A 19957-nucleotide genomic window follows, 5' to 3' on the forward strand; every position below is an offset into this window, starting at 1 on the left:
CCAGCTCTGGCATCAAAGAGGGAGCTCTGATGCCATCTGTCAGGAGCTCAAACACTGACATACCCCACAATCTTATGTGCCGTTGTGTAGTTGTCACTGAAGTGCACACAATTTGAGCAGCATTTCCAGTCACTCTCCTGTAGCTCTGAAACATTATGGCATTTCCCTGCTGCTTCCCTCTCAAGATGTGATTTGTGCTGTTTTAAATGAATTTATGTCCCCGGTGACCACCCAAATTGAGTCACCTTGATTTTTGATTCTTCAGTTGTTGTGCTTTCTCTGTTAGGCAGAGGCGTTAGCAGTGACTGGCAATAATAGGTTGGTGCTGTGTCTACAGAAAAAGCAAAGGCAGGTTCAATAAAAAAATGTTTTTGGAGAACTCTGTCTCCATCCAATTTTTTGCACCATATCTCTATCATCTTTTCCACTTTAGCTAAGGATCCATTTTTAATCAGATTTTGGCTTTTTTCTGCAGTTTCTAATTTGCCCGTTCTCATGTTAAAAACTAAAATGCACAGGGAGCAACTGGAAAAAAAAATTAACAAACACAGAAAACAGCAGTATAGCAGTTTTACATTTTTTGCCCTTGCAATGTCAACTCATAATAGTTAAACACAGCATAAATGTCACCTTCTAATTCTTGTTTATATTTATATATAAGGGCATGAATTAATGTGAGCAGACTCTGCAGTCTGAAGCTAAAAACACAGGGGTACGTCATATGACGTGTGTAAAGTGAACACCTACTACTGAAACGTGATTTCTCACCTGAGGAGCCAGACTCCACAGATAAAGCTCACATGGAATTATTTTGCCATAGTCTTTATAATGACAGGATTGTGTGCCCTATAGCTCAGGATATTTCCTGACCTCAACAACTACTTTCTCCTAATTAATTCTTTGATACACACAAGAGACAGCAACAGCAGAGGTGAGGAAAGGAGTCAAGCTGCCACAGGAGCAGAGAAGATGAGCTGCCGCTGTGGTGTGTGTTTGCCTTTAGTAGAACTACAAGCCACATTGGTATTTACAAAAAATGCAGATCAAATATTAAAACTACCCCTAAATACATTTGAAAATAATACCACTGAAGTCCTCACATCACAGTGCCTTTGTGATCTAAATAAAGGTTTATTAAGCAGCACAGTAAACACATCCCAAAGACAGCGATACTGCATTTAGATACATTTCTAAACTAGTTGAAAGAGTATCAACAGAAAACTGCACTTTAAAATATAACGATCATTCTTTTTTATTGGTTTCTTTGTGATCAGGTCAGTGTTCAATTTCTTTAGTAAAAGAATGTTGGAAATCATTTCCTTTTGTGTTTTTAATTTAATTTTAATATGTTTTAATTTAGCCATATTCCGAAAGCAACAAAAAGGCAGAACTAAGGATACTTTCTGTTGATTTACTATTGTTATTGCACATTGCATATTTATATTAACAAAAGATATTTATATTTTTGTACCAGTGCAGCCTAATTTTGTCATATAAACTGAGCTTTATTTTGACACCACAGCTCTCTTTTTTTCCACCCTGTCTTTCTGCAAAGCATTAAACAAGAGAGCCTGTTTGGCAACTGCCTCTCAATAGCAATACATATAAAAGATGCTTTGTGTTGGAAAATTATGCCATCTAAACACTGTAATGCAACCTAAATTTTAATCCAATTTTGGGATTTAACAGTTTAAATATTATAGAGTAATGTGATAATTTCAAAGCATTAATTATGTCACACTTAAAAAATACATTCACAATGTACACTAACCAAGCAGCAATAGACACCACCAGAACTAATTTGTAACCATGCTAATAGTGATAGCTCATTTTAAATACATTCAGGAAATAGCTGTATGATAGGGAAATTTGCATGCCTGACAAAGACCCTAAGGTCAAAATGTTGTGTCATTAAATTTTCTTTTTTCTTTGTATACTGCACCGGACCTGTACGAAACTATAGTTGGAGTGCAACAACAAAAGCTTTCCTCAGGTGCAATATCCATGTCTATCTGAAACTATAACATTATGTTATACTTTATGCAAAAAGCTTTACCAGCTGCATCTTTCAACAGGCATTAATACTGTCCGACAAAATTCAAATAGCCAAAAGTTTGTGAAAAGACACTTGACAAGGTACAATAATTTGTTATATAGTGTAATTAATACATGGCTTACCATCATACACACATCACAACATAAGGCAAACTGGTTTGCGCATGAGTGTGTGTGTGTGTGTGTGTGTGTGTGTGTGTGTGTTCATGTTTAATAAACACACACTGAAGAGCAGAAAGCTGTGACCTGGTTATTTTGACTGAATTTCATCTTGAACCACCACACAGGATGTTCCCAGACTGTGATTCAATTGGGGAAGATTTTGTGCAATACTGGTTTTCAAAGTTTCCACTACAATGCTTTCTGTAATAATGAAGAAATAACTGTTTTGGCCTACAGTAATAAATGGCTGGGTCATGTTTTGGTCACCATTGTGTGGAAAGCTGTTGGAGCGTTTGTCCTTTATCAATCATTGACCAATATAGAAAGTGATCCCCGGATGTAGTCCCTGACACTGCAGTCACTTTACAGTCTTCCCTAAGCCTTTTCTAATTTACAGGACACAGGAGAGTACCACAATGTAAGTCTAGAGCACAGAGGGTTAAAACCAGCTACCATTATTTGCTGATCAGGGTGTTATCTCATCACACTACATGGTGAATGATATGCAAAACAGTTGCAACTGAGCAGGTTGCGAAACAGTGTCAACGTCACGCCTGTCAAGTACCGTGTCTGTACTCCATTGTTGATCTATTCAGTCATCTATTCACTTAGTCAGTCTACAAAACATCAGAGATGGCTATTACATTTTCCACAAACTGTCGATGTCTTCTAAGTTGCTTGTTTTGCATGACCACAACCCAAAAGGTAAACATATTTCATTCACTATCATAACAGACTAGGGAAACTAGCAAATAATCATATTAAAAATGCTTGGAACTAGGGCGCCAACTAATGAGTATTGGGATTGTCCATGAATTTGAGTATTGTCTTGATTAATCAAGTAGTTATTAGTTCTACAATGTAAGAAAATGGTGAGAAGCCCAAGATGATTTCCTCAATTGTCTTTTGTCCACAACAAAAACATATTCCGCTTACTATCATGAAGGAGTGAAGAAAACAGAAAATATTTACATTTCAAAAGATGGAATCAGAGAATTTTTACTTTATCCTTTCTTAAAAACTTACTCACATCGATTAATCAATTATCAAGTAAGTTGCCCATTAATTTAGTAGTTGACAGTGGGTTCCAACGCACTTTAATGGACAACATTTCATAACTTTTCCATGACTTTTATTGCCCTAAGTATCATGCGTTTTTTAAACATAAATTTCAAATCTGTTTCAAACATAATTTCAGCTAGATGAAGATTACTTGGACATTTTTTGTTTTGTTTTTACAGATGATTGCTGTGACGATGTCATCACACACAACAAATTCAATAATTTTACAAAACTTTTGATGATTTTTACTAATTCTAAGACTTTTCCAGGTTTTTCATGACCATGGGAACCCCGTTGATTCATTGTTGCAGCATTTACTTCTTGGAATTTTTTACCAAAAATAACTTCAATTGACTAATCAGATTGCAATTATCACTAATTAGTTTTCAGTTAAGCAACTTAACGATCAATCGCTTAATATTTCAGGTCTTTTAAATTTATTAGTATTTGTGCGAACATGAAAAGGTTTTCAGCCTGAGCTGGAATAGACTGAACTAAACCTACAGTTGCACAAAAACTTCCAGTACATTTTTTTAAATTTAAAAACAAGGAGAGCTAGGTTTCTTCCAGGGTACCCAGATTCCCTGGCTGTACCTCAGTTAACTTAACATACTTGCAATCTGGCCAGTTTATTTTCCAAACATTACGTACCTTGAGCGCATACTTGTCTCCAGTCTTCTTCTGGAAGATTTCAAGCACCTTGCCATTGATGCCCAGTCCCAGCACCTGGCTGGTTACCTTGTAGTCATCCGTTATGGCATTTTTCTTGATCAGTAAGGAGGGTCTGGCGTGGAAGGGGAGGAACTGGCCCGTAGTGTTCTGCTGCCCGCCCGGGTTCTGCTGCCCCGCCGAGTTGGGAAACAGTGGCTGGTTCTGTGCGTTGGACAGCATGCTCTTGGCTTGGGCTGAGAGACGAACAACAGCTCAACAGCACTTGTGTCTTTTTTTCCTTAAAATGCAGCCCGAGCCTTCTTCCTGTGTTAGCTGTCCCCTGACAAACTGTTGGCGGCGTAGCAGCCAGGCCCGAGAAATAACCGGCAGCAGTTCTGACGTTAACAGGTTAACAAAGTCACTTGGTTAGCCGTTAAAATGCTAAATTATCTAGCCGTTAGCATGCTAGCCCGATCCTAATCTTGACCTGTGATTCTCGGCTAACAACTCAGCTATCGGTTAGCTTATCCATCTCTGGTGGTGTCCGCCGTCCACCGGTTCGTCAAAGAGCACTTCGGGAACTTTTCTAAAACGTCCCATAAATCGGCTACAGGACTGGGTTTCTAAAACGGTAACCTAAAAAGCTGCCGAGTGGGGTTAATAAACGACAATAACACTCAACGAAAGACAGACAAAACTCCGACAGCGGTAGCACGCCAAACACACTTCACTTTCCGACGGACAGACACCCAGCCGGAGCAGGTTTTACTGCTGACGTCATGGCCGGGGGTTTTTCGGCGCTTAAAGGAGAAGTACGACAGAGGAAACGACTGTGTTTATGTAACAGACATGAAACACACACAGCGAGGGGACACAAGACTGAGCTGGTTAAACATGAACTAAAGTTATGGCCTGGCTTTAGTGCATCTTGAAGTAACCAAAAAACATTCTTGTTTTATGAATGTTATGTTCCCTCAATCTTTAAAAGGTATGAGGATGCAAGTGCATAAATATCACTGAAGGATGACATAGTTTCTCTTGTTCCTTTTCTTTGTTTGTTTATTTATTTATTCATTCTCTTCATTAATATTTGTTTTATTATATTATTTGGTTGTTTTGTTTATATTGTGATTATTATTATTATTATTATTATTATTATTATTATTATTATTTCTGTTATTATTATTATTATTATTATTATTGTTATTATTATTATTATAACTATTATTATTATTATATTATTATTATTATAATACAGACACAAGCAGGTAATTTAATTATTGATGACTCGTGAAGGGGTGGGACTAGATAAGTTTTGACTTCCTCCCACTTCATTTTGAACATGCAAATGACAAACTTATTTGACTCTCTGGTTATTGTTGTTTTCTTTCTGTTGTTTTTATGTTTATTTGTGTTTATGTCTTTAGTTTTTACTATGTTTAATTGTTGTTCATGTTCAATTTAACAAGAGAAAAGAAAGAAAGAAATCTGTTGGCGTTTAACCCTTTGAAACCTGAGCAAATTGGCTCCATTTCCCTCAACATGGAAAGAAGGCAATGAGCAGCTTAAACAAAACATTAGAAAGATATTAGTTTAAAGTTACAAAACCCAAAAAAGTGAAAATTACCATAACAATAAGAAATATAATTAAAAAAAATATAAATAATAATCGGCTAATAATTAATATACAGCCTATATATTTGCAATGCATTTTGATAAATAATTATAACAGTTGTAGATATAATTTTCAAGCAATTTCCCAGTTTTATATGATAACCTTCAGATATTTTTCAAGCTAATTTTTTCAGGTATTTTGTACACCACCTTTTAATTATCTTCATTTGCAGGACATTTTATGCCAACATTGCCTTTTTTGAAAGAAATCAAACCAGTTTGTTCAAGTTTCAGAGGTTTAAATGCTTGTGAAAAGGTGCCTGAGCACAGCACAAGAGAACTGATGTGAATCCAGGTATTAGAGGGTTAATATCACTCTCGGGTGAAGTCAGGTAAAGTGTGACTTCAGGTAAAGTGGGACAAACAAGGTTTTACATCTTGGGCTCTTGAAATATTAGCAGCCAGTAAGCAAACATGTTCTTGAGCTGTTGCTACACATGTGCTTTCCATAAAAGTATAATTTTTACTGGTCCAAGATAACTAGTATAGACAGGGCAAAGAGACAGAAATCCACTGGTCACAGAACTTCAAAGGGAAGCCACGTTGCATGTTGATTTTCTCATATTGGTAATAGGAGTACTGCAGCTATATATACAAGCTATCTCAGATTAATAAAACTGATTGTTTTATGTAAGGCACAGTTGATATGACAAAAATGCAATACCATGCTCTGGCTGTTTATATTTAAAGAGTTGTAAAAGATGTAAAACCTTATTTGTCCCATTTAACCTGATGTCACACGCTACCTAACCTCACCCTATGCTTTCATAAAGGTAAATGCAGTTTCCCCACAAGAGTCATGTGGCAAAGTAGTGAAAGAGAGAGGGACAAAATAGACTCCACAATCTCTGATTAGAGTCCTATAAGCTCTATGTTGGAGAGCTGTGGTGTTTTTCAACAGGAGCAATGCATTCACTTGAGAGAAAAAAAATATGCCCTATTTTGAATTAATGAGATTATTAAATCAGAATTCTAGGAAAAGCTTTCCTGGAAAAAAAAATCTGCTCATTTTTTCCAAATTAGGGTTATCAATATCTTATTAAAGGGGAACACTGCCGAAATTAAGAATTCCAATATTTCATTTCCACAACACAAGAAAGTTCAATCACTATTTGTGAGTATGAGCTACTCTCTCTTAAAGACAGAGACCACAGAAGTAGACAAAGTCTCAAACTTGTGATGCCATCAACTAGCCAAGATAGCCCAAAGCTGCTCCATAGACACTGAAAGAAGGGCTGATTTTGTGGACCCAGAGGATGTTTTTTTAAATGTCCATATGAGCTTTATTATTGTATCGTTCTCAGTTCTGAAACAGAGGATGTACCCATTTACTCAGAACACCCCCCTTGGTGCTCTTCCCAATTCATTAAAACTGTTTGAGATGTAAAAGTTCCATTTGTTGGCTTTAGGGGGATATCTTGGCAGAAATGGAATATAGCCTAATATAATAAATATGTTGTCCATTAGTGTATAATCACCTTAAAATATTACCCAGAGAATTAGAAATAGAAATGCCAGTCAGATAGTCCACAATCCAGTTCACGAGGGCGGAAATCCACCTACATCGCTGTCAACTTCCCACCCAGTAGAGCCGGACAGATGGTGTTGAATGCACTGGAGGAGTCAAAAAACATGACTCTCACAGTGCTCGCCGGCTGGTCCAGGTGTGTGTAGACAGGGTTGAGCAGGAAGATGATGGCATCCTCAAATCCAAGTCGAGGCTGGTAGGCGAACTGTAGAGGATCCAAGTGTGGTTCGACCAGGGGCCGGAGCGCCTCCAAGACAAGTCTCTCCAGGGTCTTCATGATGTGGGAGGTCAGCGCCACAGGTCTGTAGTCATTGGAGCCACATGGATTAGGTTTCTCAACTGGTTGCAATCTGCATTCTTCACTGCTAGATGGCACTAAAAAAAATTGCTAATTCAGAAAAACAGGGCAAACTATTTTTTCCAAGTGAATGCATGACATTACTGTAATTTCAGCCTGCTTTTTCCAGTTAAAACAGAAGTCACCCATTTATGTCTGATTTTGAAAGCGTTTATTATTTTTAATTTTATTCTTTTAGATCAGTTTCTCTTCCGTTTTGTGGCTTTACTACTGACAGGCCAGAAGACTGTCCTCTGACACTGATCAAGTTAAACGCACATATCTGCTTCACAACATAGTTAAAGCTATACATATGATAATCCACTAGAATTTGCACCCTCAGACCCTCAGGGCCATAGCCAGGATTTTAGAAATACTGGGTAATGTGTGCAAGTGCCCCTACCACCTCCAACTCAGACAACAAAAAGAAAGACTCTGTTTCTTTAATGTTCCTTATATTCTTTTTGTCTCAGTTTTTCTAGGTTGTTAAAGCCACCCACATTATCAGGGAAACAACAAAGACATGAAATAAGTGCTTCGACCCTAACCTTCAGTAAATTAATTTATTAATTCATGGTGCTTTTATAAGTGTTGCCTCTGACTGAAAGCATAATTGGCTACAACATGGTCCCATTAACAAAGTCTTTTAAGCACTGTCATTCAGCCTTGATGCTTACCATCACTGTGTATTCAGCATTACAAAGGAAATGTGTGTGGACAACATTATTGAACATGATATCTAAGTAACCAAAATTATTCAATGGTTTCATTATTAGTCTATGGTAATGTCTGTGATCCATGCTTGATAATAATTTGAATTTCAAAACTGTGAAAAAGCCAAAAAATTACACCTGACTGTAAATTTCTGTACCTCAGATAGTTTGAATCAGAATTTTTCATTCAACAGTTCACATTCTTACAAGTTTAATGGCAAAAAACAATAATTTTAATTTATTCTTGATCCAAAACTCATGAATCTGATTGCAGTGTCTTTCAAAATCAGAATGCACATACAATCAACAAGTACTTATTGTACTAATTTTACTACCTTTCACACTTAGATCTGACCTAGCCTAGATCTGACAGTGGGTCAAACAGTAGTCTATTAAGCACAATTTTTGTGGCAAAAAAAAACAAATCCAAAAAATTAGCTAGCTACCTACAGTTTGATCCAAAAGTCTGAGACCACCTTTAACCCCATATAAGGGGTACCTAAGGTCACAGTAATTACCGTAATTTTAGAGTTTTGCTTAAACATTTTAATCTTTTCTCATCTCACATTGATAAGCCCACACATCTGATATTCTGTTTTGTTTGCTCAGATTTCAATAACACTTTTCTGTGTGATAGCTGGGATCCATCTCAAACTTAAATGCAGCACTTCCTGTAACCACTAGATGGCAGACCAGTCTGACTTTTTATTACCACTAAATCCTTGCCGAGAATGACAGTAGCACTCAAATCTTACCATGTGAAAGTGTTTTCAAAGCTGCATGAACTAGATAAAAAGGGTTGGCCACACAGGACAACAGTTACATCATCACAAAAGGTGTGTTAAAAGTAGGTTACTCTTTTATTATTTATAATTTCTGTGACAATGACTCGACATTGAATAGTTATCCTAGAAAAATACTCTCGGCGCTGAGGGACACAAGTTGATCACACTTCACTACCTTGATGGCTTCAAGAATTCATTGTTGAAATGCCTCAGTATGTAGGGTAATACTGTTGTGTTCTGCAGGTCAAGCTGAATCGAAAAAATGTGGAAAATCTCTGGAACAACAACAATGCATATGTTTGGATTTGTTTTGCTGCCAGCTAAGCAATGCACTCAGCTAACTTCTGTTTACTTGCACACAGTTGCCCTTAATCACATTAGCTTTTTCAAAACACTTTAGATTAGCTACCTTATTACTGCAAATGACAACATTAAGAGTTCAAGAAAATGTTTACTGAATTCACAGAACAGATGGAATAAATACATGCCATGAGATGGTCTTGGGCCATCCTGTGCTTCCACAGTATATGCTAACTAGTCTTGTGTAATATAATATATAAATAGGATGGAGGGGCCAGCTCCTCATCTCCACTCCACCTATGGGAACACACTTCACTCCACTCCCAGAACTTCTTGACAGCTATGCCATCAAGCTGGAACAAGTTTAACATGTGAATCTAAGAGTAACCAAAGTAATGCCACATTGTTAGAAAGCTTTCAATATGTGCTCATGGAAATCCACGTCGAAGAGAGGGGCACCAGTGTCTGCCTCTCTGTCTCTCTCTCTCTTTATATATATATATAATGTAACCTTGATTTTATTTTATTTTGAAGTGGTACTCTGAATGATTTATGCATTTTAGTACCTCTGGTTGCCTCTCCTCAAAGTCAGTGGGTTTATTAGATGGGTTATTGGATGCTAAATAGTTTGCCAATTGTAAAGTAGAAGTAGTGAAATTAGAAGCCAGATTATCCGCAGAGATCTATTCCTCTCCAAAAACAAACAGACCAGGTCATTAAAACCATTAAAAACACTGCATGAATTAATTTAATGTAAAAAAAATTTTTTTTAAATCTGTGTTTTTCAGACTCTGTTGTTGTGGAGGGACTGCTAACTTCTGTATCCGGTGAGAAAAACTTGATTGGTCCTATTTTGAGCAGCGATTGGTTTGTCCCTTCTGGGCTTCTGTAGAAAGATGGCAGTGCAACTTAGCAATGTTCATAAAGAATCTGCTACTTAGATGAACAGATCATTCTGAGTTAAGAAAAACATAACAATTTATATTTTCAGGTGATGGGGCTGACACACCAAAGAAAACATACTTATTTTATTATATTACATCTCTGCAAATATGTCCCCCTAAATCCTACACGTTGGACCTTTAAGGGTAACTTCGCTATAAGATTAAATATAGTAAATTTCATGATTTACAATGTGTATTTGACAAAATAGTCTACAATAGGATGTTATATAAGATTCCAAACTTCCCCCAAGTATAGAAAAGTGACACTGTCCTTTTGTGTGGTCTCTTCTTGGATACATTTCACCGTGATTATTCTTAGTTATGCAAGAGAGGTACATCACATGTCCTCATGGATCCCATATATACACACACAAAGTACACTTTTTATTAACACCTATATGCAAGTACACACACACATATGCAGTCTATGTGGGAGAGGGGTCTGAAATTGGAAACTGTTGCCTGAGCTTTGACAGCTTTGTGCTGATGAATTAACACAAGCTACAGAGTTACGGTTACTTTGCATAGCTGCAGGCTCACTTATAGCTGCTCCCCAGACACCTAGGACGGCCTGTTCGTTACAGCGTTCTCCCTGGGGGGGAAGCATCATGGCTCCAAACATTATTCTCCTTATTCATTATCACAGACACCAGAATGCTCATATCTCCCTGTACATAGAAGATTTCTGCACTGTAAAATCTGACAAGTTGATTTTACATAAGAAATAGATGTAGGAAACTGATTGCCCTGAAAAATGTTAGTAAATTTAACTATTAAGTCTAAGTCTAAGTCTATTATTGTTAATTGATGTTTACTTGATATCTAATTGTTAGGGGAACTCAAAATTTTGTTATATTTATTTAATATTGTGAAAATGACATGTTTAATTAAATCAATCTTTCTAAGTTTTAGCAACTTCGGTGAACTAAGTACAGTTGTCAGTCAAATTTGTATATTTTTGAACACGTTAACAAAACAGAACTCACAGATCTCCTAACTTCATTGCTGGAAAAATCCTCTTTGTCGTGATCAAATTAAGTCAGACTAACTTGGTTTACTAAAACTGCTAACACTTAGAAAGAACAAGGGAATTTCACTTGTCATTTTTTGTCATTTGCAACAACTTCACAAAATTAAGTAAATACTGCTAATTTTGAGTAAACTTAACACTTTGATATAAAGTAAATAGAAATTAAGATTTACTGTTATATTTGCTTTCTATTTTCAAGGAAATTGGTGTCCAAGATTATTTAAAGTCAGATCAACTTGTCAGATTTTACAGTGTGTCCATAACTGGTGTGCTAGTGTCCCAGAGTTCGCCCTGCTGTACGGGGATCAGGAATTTGAGGCCTGTGCACGAAGCTGTAGAATCTGGCGTGCTGACATTTTCCTTTTCTCCACCGCTTCCCAGAATGCTCCCCTGACACACTCTCCTGTTTCACACAGCACTTCTTTTAACTTCCTGACAGGAAGGAAATCTCAGGGGCAGGAGGTGCATCTCCCCTTCGTCTTTCCCCTCTCCTCGCTCTGTTCTTCATTAGTGCGCGAAAGTCAGAGCAAAGTTTGGATCAGTTATTTCAGGCTGGCCAGAACCCATCTTTGTCGGAATAATCCTCCATCGCCGCCCGGGGCTGAAACCCTAGCCGGCTCTTGATATAGACCCACGGTCAGCACTGGCTCCGATATAGGATTCTAGCACCTGAACAAGCCTCCCAACATGGGACCTGTTGAACCTGCTCACCCCTCTGATGCACGCACACACACACACACACCCTCTTGATCCCCTCGTATGATCTCTCTTTTCTCTTTGTCTATCCATCTCTCTCTAATTGCTATGGAGAGCAACCACATTTACACATGATCTCATTTTAACCCCACTTTATCTGCACCCTTCAACCACTGCATTTGTTTACACATTATGGCCCGTCTTAACATAGCCTTAAAAGAGACTCTGCAGAAACTTCGTCAGTCTGTCTGTCAGCCTGTTTACTCGACGGTCTATTTGTGATTCTCTCTCGCACCGGTTCACCTCAGTGAAGCATGATAAAAACTCTCTGAGGACCGGAGAGGTGGTTTCCTTGTTCTGGTTGCGCTGGAGATGGACATACAGTTCCTCAGAGACTGCAGCTCTTAAGGGCAAGCTTTATTTTCCACACACACTCTCCTCACCTTTCTCAGTTTTGCACACATACACAAGGTCGTAAAAACTGCCACTGATGAGTCGAGGACGTTATCAGCTTCAAGGCAGACTGGTCTTGTGATGGGACAAAACAGAGTGTGCAAATCCAATCTCAGCTCTGCAACACAGGCCTCTGGAGGTGGAAGTGGGCCACGGCCTGCAAGAGATGATTGTGGTTTGTGTATGTGTGTGTGTGTGTGTGTGTGTGTGTGTGTGTGTGTGTGTGCTGCAGGAGTCTGATTATAATTTATTAATAAAGCTCATATATATTTAAGTATAGCTTCAATAGTGGTTTATTCACATTTTTCTCATGGTGCACTCCACCTTTAAGCCTTGAGGACCAAGAACAAACATTTATTTTTCCTTTCTCTCACACACACATGCCATAAATACCTGCACATGTGAAACCAAAAGGCACGCGTCGTGCACAGGTTGCCTTTAACAGAAGAGCCGCACAATGCCATAGAAATCTGCACATGAATTCACACAAAGGAAACCGTGTATGGCTTGTCATCCATGAAATGGACGGCCTCCTCTATAGCCCTGCAGGGAGCATGTGACCGCCACTGGAATCCCCCTTTCATCTGTGAACAGAGCCTGAACAACATAGGTCCCTGCAGAGGCATGAGGGCCCTTGGTGATAGCCCGTGTTGGCTTTTTTAAACTGACCCCAGGACTGTTGTGTAGCTGACGAGAGAGGGAAAGTTTTTGGATGAAAGAGAAAGATAAACTTTAAAAAATGAATTGGCGTTAAGAGATTAGATACATTAGGACCGACCTGAGTTTATTCATTCTTTCTTTCGAGGTTAGTGGGACAGCTTGTTAGCTGATGTGTGAGCAGTTGCTCTCACGTTTTAGTCACATGGACATTCCTCTCCCCTCCCAATAAACAAGAGAGCGTTTGATGACAGGGGACGATTATTTAGCCTACTTCTGTTGCCAGCTCGTCTTCTGCCCTACTCAGCTGTAAAGAATGCCCTAATTTCATCTCCAGCCCCGTTAACAAACAACCCCACACGCACACCGGCCGTACACACTCACCCACACTTCTCTTTTTCACCCCCATATTTGCGGCACTCTCTTTCTCTTGTTTCTCTCTCATATTTACACACAGGTCTGATTCTGCTGACCCGGTGACATCGGGGCAGCAAGATGCTCCAGTTCTCCCACACAGAGAGTGTCTCTGCAGTTATTGGTGCTTTGGCAACAACACCGACTTCCTCACAGACACAACAGTGTCACGCTGCTTTTTCTCTGCCGTGATTCACTCCAGACCACTGACCCAGTCTCGGAGAGAAGATGCAAAGTCACGCTCAGGCTCTCATACAGGCACGTCAATGTGTCTGTTCAGGCACTTGGACTGACACATAAGCCCAGTCAGAGAGCAGCTATGATGGCCTAGAATTCGATGGGGCTTCTCACTTGCCTTTCATGGATATAGTGCGTGTTACACTGTGAATTTAAGTGTGTGTATGTGTATGTGTGTAAAATGAGTGGATGAGTGTTTTTCCCAAAATTAACTTTATATTTAACCCTTTGAAACCTGGACCAACATCAGATATCTTGTGCTGCATTCACTTTTCACAATCATCTAAACCTTTGAAACCTGAAAAAATTGGTTTGATTTATGTCAAAAACATGGGGGAGGGCAATCAACAACATAGCATTCAATTCCTGCAAATTGCAACAAAATTGTAAAAGGTGAGAAAGAAAATCACCTGAAACTTAGCTGTCAAAAAATAATAGAGGGAGCGAATTATGAGAGAATGATCAAAAAACTATTTTTTTAATCACGTTTATTTTTTTAAAGCTAGGTCACAGAAAGAAAATATATTAATTATTTTTATTTATATTTATCATTTTGATTTATTTATTTTTTTCCCTTTACTTTTCTTTTTAGTGCTAATTTCAGGTAATTGATTTTAAACTTTTTAGTTTTTTGTTGTTGTTTTTTTTTTTTTTTTGCTAGTTTTGGGCTAATTTCTAATCCTAAAAGGAATATAGTGGAAAAATTTCATGAGCCCTCACAGCAGAGGTCACAAAGTCACAATAAAAATTTAGAACTATAAACAAACATATTTAGATGTGTTACACAATGGGGGAAATAAAATGTATGGGTAACATAATAATACAGTATTTATATATAATAACTCATTACTTTATTCACCGAGCTTCAGTTTTCTATCTTCTTTTGTCTCTGTCTGTCTGTCTCCCCCCTATTGGGAGGCCCTTGTAATCCAATAATCCATCTTAATCCAAACTGAGATTACGTGAGGTGAAAGAGCCACTTTGTGCATGAGATTATCCTCCAATTTAAATCACTCCCATACTTCACGTTTGTGTACATTGTACTTGTGCTTAATATGGCACATTTTTGCACATGCAGATGTGTGCACATGCATTAATACATCTGCATGTGTGTGTATGTAATGCGGGGGAGGAGGAGGGTCCTTCTTTAATGAGCAGCTGTTCCTGCAGCCTCCCCCTCAGTTCTTCATCCCTTCCCTCTGTCCTGTGCATTCGGCAGAGGTCAGTCCAGTGCTCTTTAATCCTGCCAGTCTGATCCCCATCACGTTTCACCTCCTACACTCAGCCTACTGCCCCACTGCCCCTGCATGTCTGCTCTACTTGCTTCTCTGTGCCCTCCTCGTCTTACTGGCCCTGTGACACCTGTAACACGGCTCTACCTGACACACCTGTGATGATGCCCTCAACTACACACTCCCTTCACATCTATCTACCATGAACAGACAGATCAGATAACTCAGTTTAATCATCGTCCTCTCTTGTCTCGTCAGTCATCATAAAGCTGAGAGAAATCCACTGTGAATTACTACCGGATCAGCGGTCATGTGTTCCTAGAGTCCCGTGCAGTTGCAATGCTCCACTCTGCACTATTTTTAAGCTGCCCAGCTGGCACTACCACCCCGTCACTCCTCCCAACCCCCCGCCACAGATACACACACCCACATAGATGTGTGTGCATGTGCTGGGGCTGGTATGATGGTCCTCTGCCTTCACTATGCCCTTGTAGGGTTGTATGACCCACAGACCAGCATGCCCCACTGGTGTGGATTTCCATTCCTGGAGCTCACTCCTCGATCATATATTTCCCTTAGCCAATATCATGTCCCATCAACTCCCATGCCAACTAGCTGTCCCACTCCTTACATACATATACAGAATATCCACGTGGCTCTGCAGCACACCACACACACCTGTTTATCTATAAGACGTGCCATTTTCCCCTCGGCAGCACAAATAGACGTCATTACGGACCCATGGATCCCATACTGTCCGTACAGTATATGCATAATACTGAGCTGCCTGCCTCACGTTTCCAGTGTGCATTTCACCAACTGACTGGCTTAGTAACATTAAGCCCTGAACTCTTGAACTCAGGACTTAAAGCAGTCAGCGAACACAGAGGATGGACTGCCACTGTTCAATCAGGCCTCCTACTGTTTAGTTTTGTATTTATCTGTGTGAATGTGTGTTTATGTCAAAGCCAAGTCTTGATTCTGATCTTGACTGTGTGCACCAATCAACCAATATATTATATATGCAGTTTTTCAGGCACCTGTGGGACGACCATAGACTATAAAAAAGAAGCTGACATAGCCACTGTGGTATCATTCATTGGTTGAGGACTACTACTTTGGCCGTCACCATCCTGGTCTTTTTGGGCCAGGAGTGACTATATTTGGACAAGAAGGTGGAGCTGTCAAGGAGGGAGGAGTGGACTGAGTCTGTTTTAGTTTAAATTGGATCATAATTTACAAAAAGAACACTATGCTGTATTGAAGAAGACATGAAACTAGCGATTGACACCATAAATTCATTGGGAAAATGTTAACTGAGGGAATAAATCAAGTGAGAAATAGGACAGTTTCTTGGGTTTTATTAAGATTATTTTAGGGGGGCTTTTATTGCCTTTAATGGACAGGACAGTTTGAGAGTGAAAGGGGGAGAGAGAAAGGGCGACATGCAGCTAAAGGCCGAAGCCAGAATCAAACTCACGGCCGCGGCGGCAAGGATGCAACCTCTGTATATCCACAGAGCCACCAGGTGCCACCGAAATAGGCCAATTGGCACTGCTGGCCATTAGAAAGCATGAAGGTTTAAGGCACTTTGACATTGGCTTTACTTTTCAGGTGCAGATATTACTGCCTGTGGACAAGGATTGGTGTTAAAGCAAAAGTTTGTCATCTTGGGGAAAATACTAGAGATGAGTGACTACACATTACCTGTAACTGTATTTGGAACAGGTGAATTTTGAATCAAAAGTGGGTGTGGTTTAAACCCAAACTGGATGGGACCAAACCAGAAACTGTTATTTTAGAGCTGAAATGGACAGGATAGATGCGGTGGCAGGATGCTGAGGAGCACTTCAGCCCAGCATCCTGCCGCCACTTCTCTGCTATAGAAAAACATTTTGTGGACACGCGCCCTTCTGTGCCTGGCGAAAAATAGTCACATAGCCCCATGTGTCATATGTCAAATTGTGAATTCTTACAATTCAATTTTTATACAAAACAAACAAGATATAATGTGTTAATCAGTACACTTTAGAGGTGCTGGTCAGTGGATTTTGTTCTTGGTGGTCAGCGTGTGGCTAACTGTTTCCCCTTGTTTTCAGTCTTTGTGCTAAGCTAAGATAATCGGCTGCAGGCTGTAGCCTTGTATAGAATGGATATACACAAGTATTAATCTTCTTACGAGCCCTCCTTATGGACTAAATACTACTAATTTAACATCGGAGGCCTATACTGTGTTATTCTTCAGCACTTCAAAAAATGTTTCTGCCTTTGATTTTCTGAATAACTATGTGATGTTTTACAAAGCAGCCAGTTTTCCTCTCAGCACCGTGCTCCAGGTCTTAACATAGCGCAGAGTTTTTGTGTTCAGCCACCAGTGAAACATAAACATTAACCCAGTGCAGAATGACTGAATTATTGATGTCCAGCTGATGGGCTGTGTTCAAACATTTCCTCTCTCTCTCCCTCACAGCATGTGTGGGGGTGTGAGTGCCAGACAGACGGGCAGACAGGAGATAAAGGAAAAAGAGAATCCACCATCCAAATCTGCTTTGTCTGCCAAAGGAAACCTTCCTCTCCTCCACTTCTCTCCTCGGCAGGTCAACGCATTTCCTGTCAGAAGCAGACGGAAACTGGCTCTCCACACTGCCATGGAAAAAGCTCTTAGGACAACAATTCAGCCAGCAGCTGCTACAATGGGGAGAGAGGGATGGACGAGAGAAAGGGGACATCATAGAGAATGAGGCCAATGGGGCTTACCCCACCGCACAAACATATAACCATTTATATGGATATCTGCTGTGTGCACTACTGGTGCCTGGTCCTGTCCTGCAAATATTATATATAACATTCCTGGGAGCATTTCAAAGGAGCTTTTATCCCTTGAGACGAAGCAATGCAGTGTGTCGTCTTCAAACTAGATTGACTGTAATCAGCATTAAATTGACTTACCGAGTCGCCACTGCTGGAGAAGCTCTGGCTGTTATAAGGTACAGATGGCATGACAGTTGCACAAAATAATGATTTCACAGAATTCTTTGTTCTCGTTGAGTAACATCGGCATATATTTGATTTTGTACTCAGAAAGACTTATCACAGAAGAGACGAAGCATGTGACAGAAACTGATGATTGTGTTTACTCACACAGACGGCCATGAGCTTGGGATGTGTACATACACACATACAAGTACACAGCCGCAGGGATAAACAAGTGCCAGACTTTTGCTTTCTTGATCATTTTTTTGTTTTGTTTCATCAACAATATCACTGGAATATATAAATACACATCAAATAAATACACACTTGCTATAAACTGGTATTGACTTTACCGTGAGATTTAATTTTTAAAAAAATAGTTTAAATGCAATATTGATTTTATGTTAACTCATAGATGATTATATAGTGTAAATAATCCAATACCACTAAAAGAACTCTGTTTCTTTCCATTCTGTTATGGTTAATTTTTTCAGCTGGACCACAGTGTAGACAGAGACACGGAAACAACCGGTAAGTTGCAACAATAAGTTATTTATTAAACAAAATAAGCATTGATTTAGTCTCCGATTTTCTGGAGGAGGACTAGGGCTTTTGCTGCGTTCTGGGTTCTGGGGGAACAAGAAGTGCGGAGTCTGGGGAGCAGGTGTTTTCTATGTTGCAGGGTTTACTTGTGAGGCGAAGGATTTCCAGGACTGCGTTCAGGTGAGTAGAAATGGGGCTGAGAGCTCTTTGCAGGAGGAGGGGGAAATCTAGGTAAGTGGTTCTGGGAGGTTTTCAGGAAGATGGAGGAACGCAGAACCGAGGGCAAACAGGTGATGCTGGAGGACAAGAGGAGTGTCTCACAGTGGTAGTAGTAGGTGAGTGATGAATTGCAGGTGTGTGAATAATCAGTGTGCCAAACTCCATAAATCTGCCCAGCTCTACCAAAACAACACACACACACACACACACACAGGGGAGGGGCAGACAATAGACAGACACAACCACATGAGGGAGTGGGGGGAAAAAAACATTAAAAAGACAAAGGAAAAACACTGAGCCTTAACATATTCTCACTTTGTCATGTGTTATATTTCTATAAATGTCCGTTTTTGTCTCAACAAAGTTTAGCCTTACTTTGGAGCATTAATTAGTCCCCTCCCCAACAAGTTAGCATGACATTTGTGGTACCAGTGGATGCCTTATGTTGTGTATTTTCACAAGATATCTAAAAAAGGAGTGTACCACAGCCTCTTACAGACAGAAATGTATCTATAATTTTTTTCACCAGTGGGGTTGGCAGCATTTGCATCAAGGTGGCCACGCCCCTGCCGTGCCCTGCAATTTGGTTACACCCCACTTGTTTTGTTATATTTAAGTTAGATGCTGTGCCTCCACTTTTTCAATGCTATCCTTACCACCCTGCTAACCAGCCCTGGGACGACCTCTGACCCTATGTCCACGGGCAGATTATGAGACAATGGGCCCCTGGGCACAAATATGCAAAAGGCCCCACCACTTCTCCTACAAAGAAGCAAGACACATAAAGTTTTCAGTGGTTTTGCCTTATCTTTTTTTTTGTTTTTGTGTTATGTATATTTTTTTTTGGGGGGGGGTTCATGTTGATTTGAGTGACATTCAGTACTTGAAGGCCGGGGGGGCTGACACTTTGGGCCCTTGAGCCTGTGCCCAGCAGGCCCGTTCACTAATCTTCATATCTGAGCAACTCATGGCTTTTGACGTCATTCTGTTGCCAAAACTATAATTGCTTGGTGCTTGGAGGCAGGAAGTGCAGGTAGTTTTTACAGATCAGTGGCAGGATAAAGCTGTGTACAGAATACGATCAAGTGCACTCTGAGCCAGACTGGAGGTTATACAACTCAAGGTGTACTGACTATCTGAAATCAATCCAAATGTTGTAGATCAATGTCACAAATGTCATGCCTCTCCTTGTAACCGCAGCCACGTGTTTTTCTTTTATCTGACTTCATAAATCCTGAAGTTATCATTTTAATCATAATGACAAATGTTATGGGAAAAGATTCAAGATTTGT

The 19957-nt window shown here is 39.6% G+C and overlaps 1 protein-coding gene across 1 annotated transcript in view; it reads right to left on the reverse strand.

The window, feature by feature from the left end:
* mapkapk2a (MAPK activated protein kinase 2a) overlaps positions 1-4687 on the reverse strand; it is a 37150-nt gene extending 32463 nt beyond the window's left edge. Inside the window, exon 1 of the mRNA XM_042500836.1 lies at positions 3931-4687. Within this exon, the coding sequence (XP_042356770.1) occupies positions 3931-4170 (240 nt within the window). The 5' untranslated portion in view covers positions 4171-4687. The remainder of the gene's footprint in view (positions 1-3930) is intronic.
* Between the last annotated feature and the right edge of the window lie 15270 nt (positions 4688-19957).

The sequence above is a fragment of the Plectropomus leopardus genome, chromosome 2 (genome assembly GCF_008729295.1).
Source record: "Plectropomus leopardus isolate mb chromosome 2, YSFRI_Pleo_2.0, whole genome shotgun sequence".
Classification (NCBI taxonomy): domain Eukaryota; kingdom Metazoa; phylum Chordata; class Actinopteri; order Perciformes; family Serranidae; genus Plectropomus; species Plectropomus leopardus.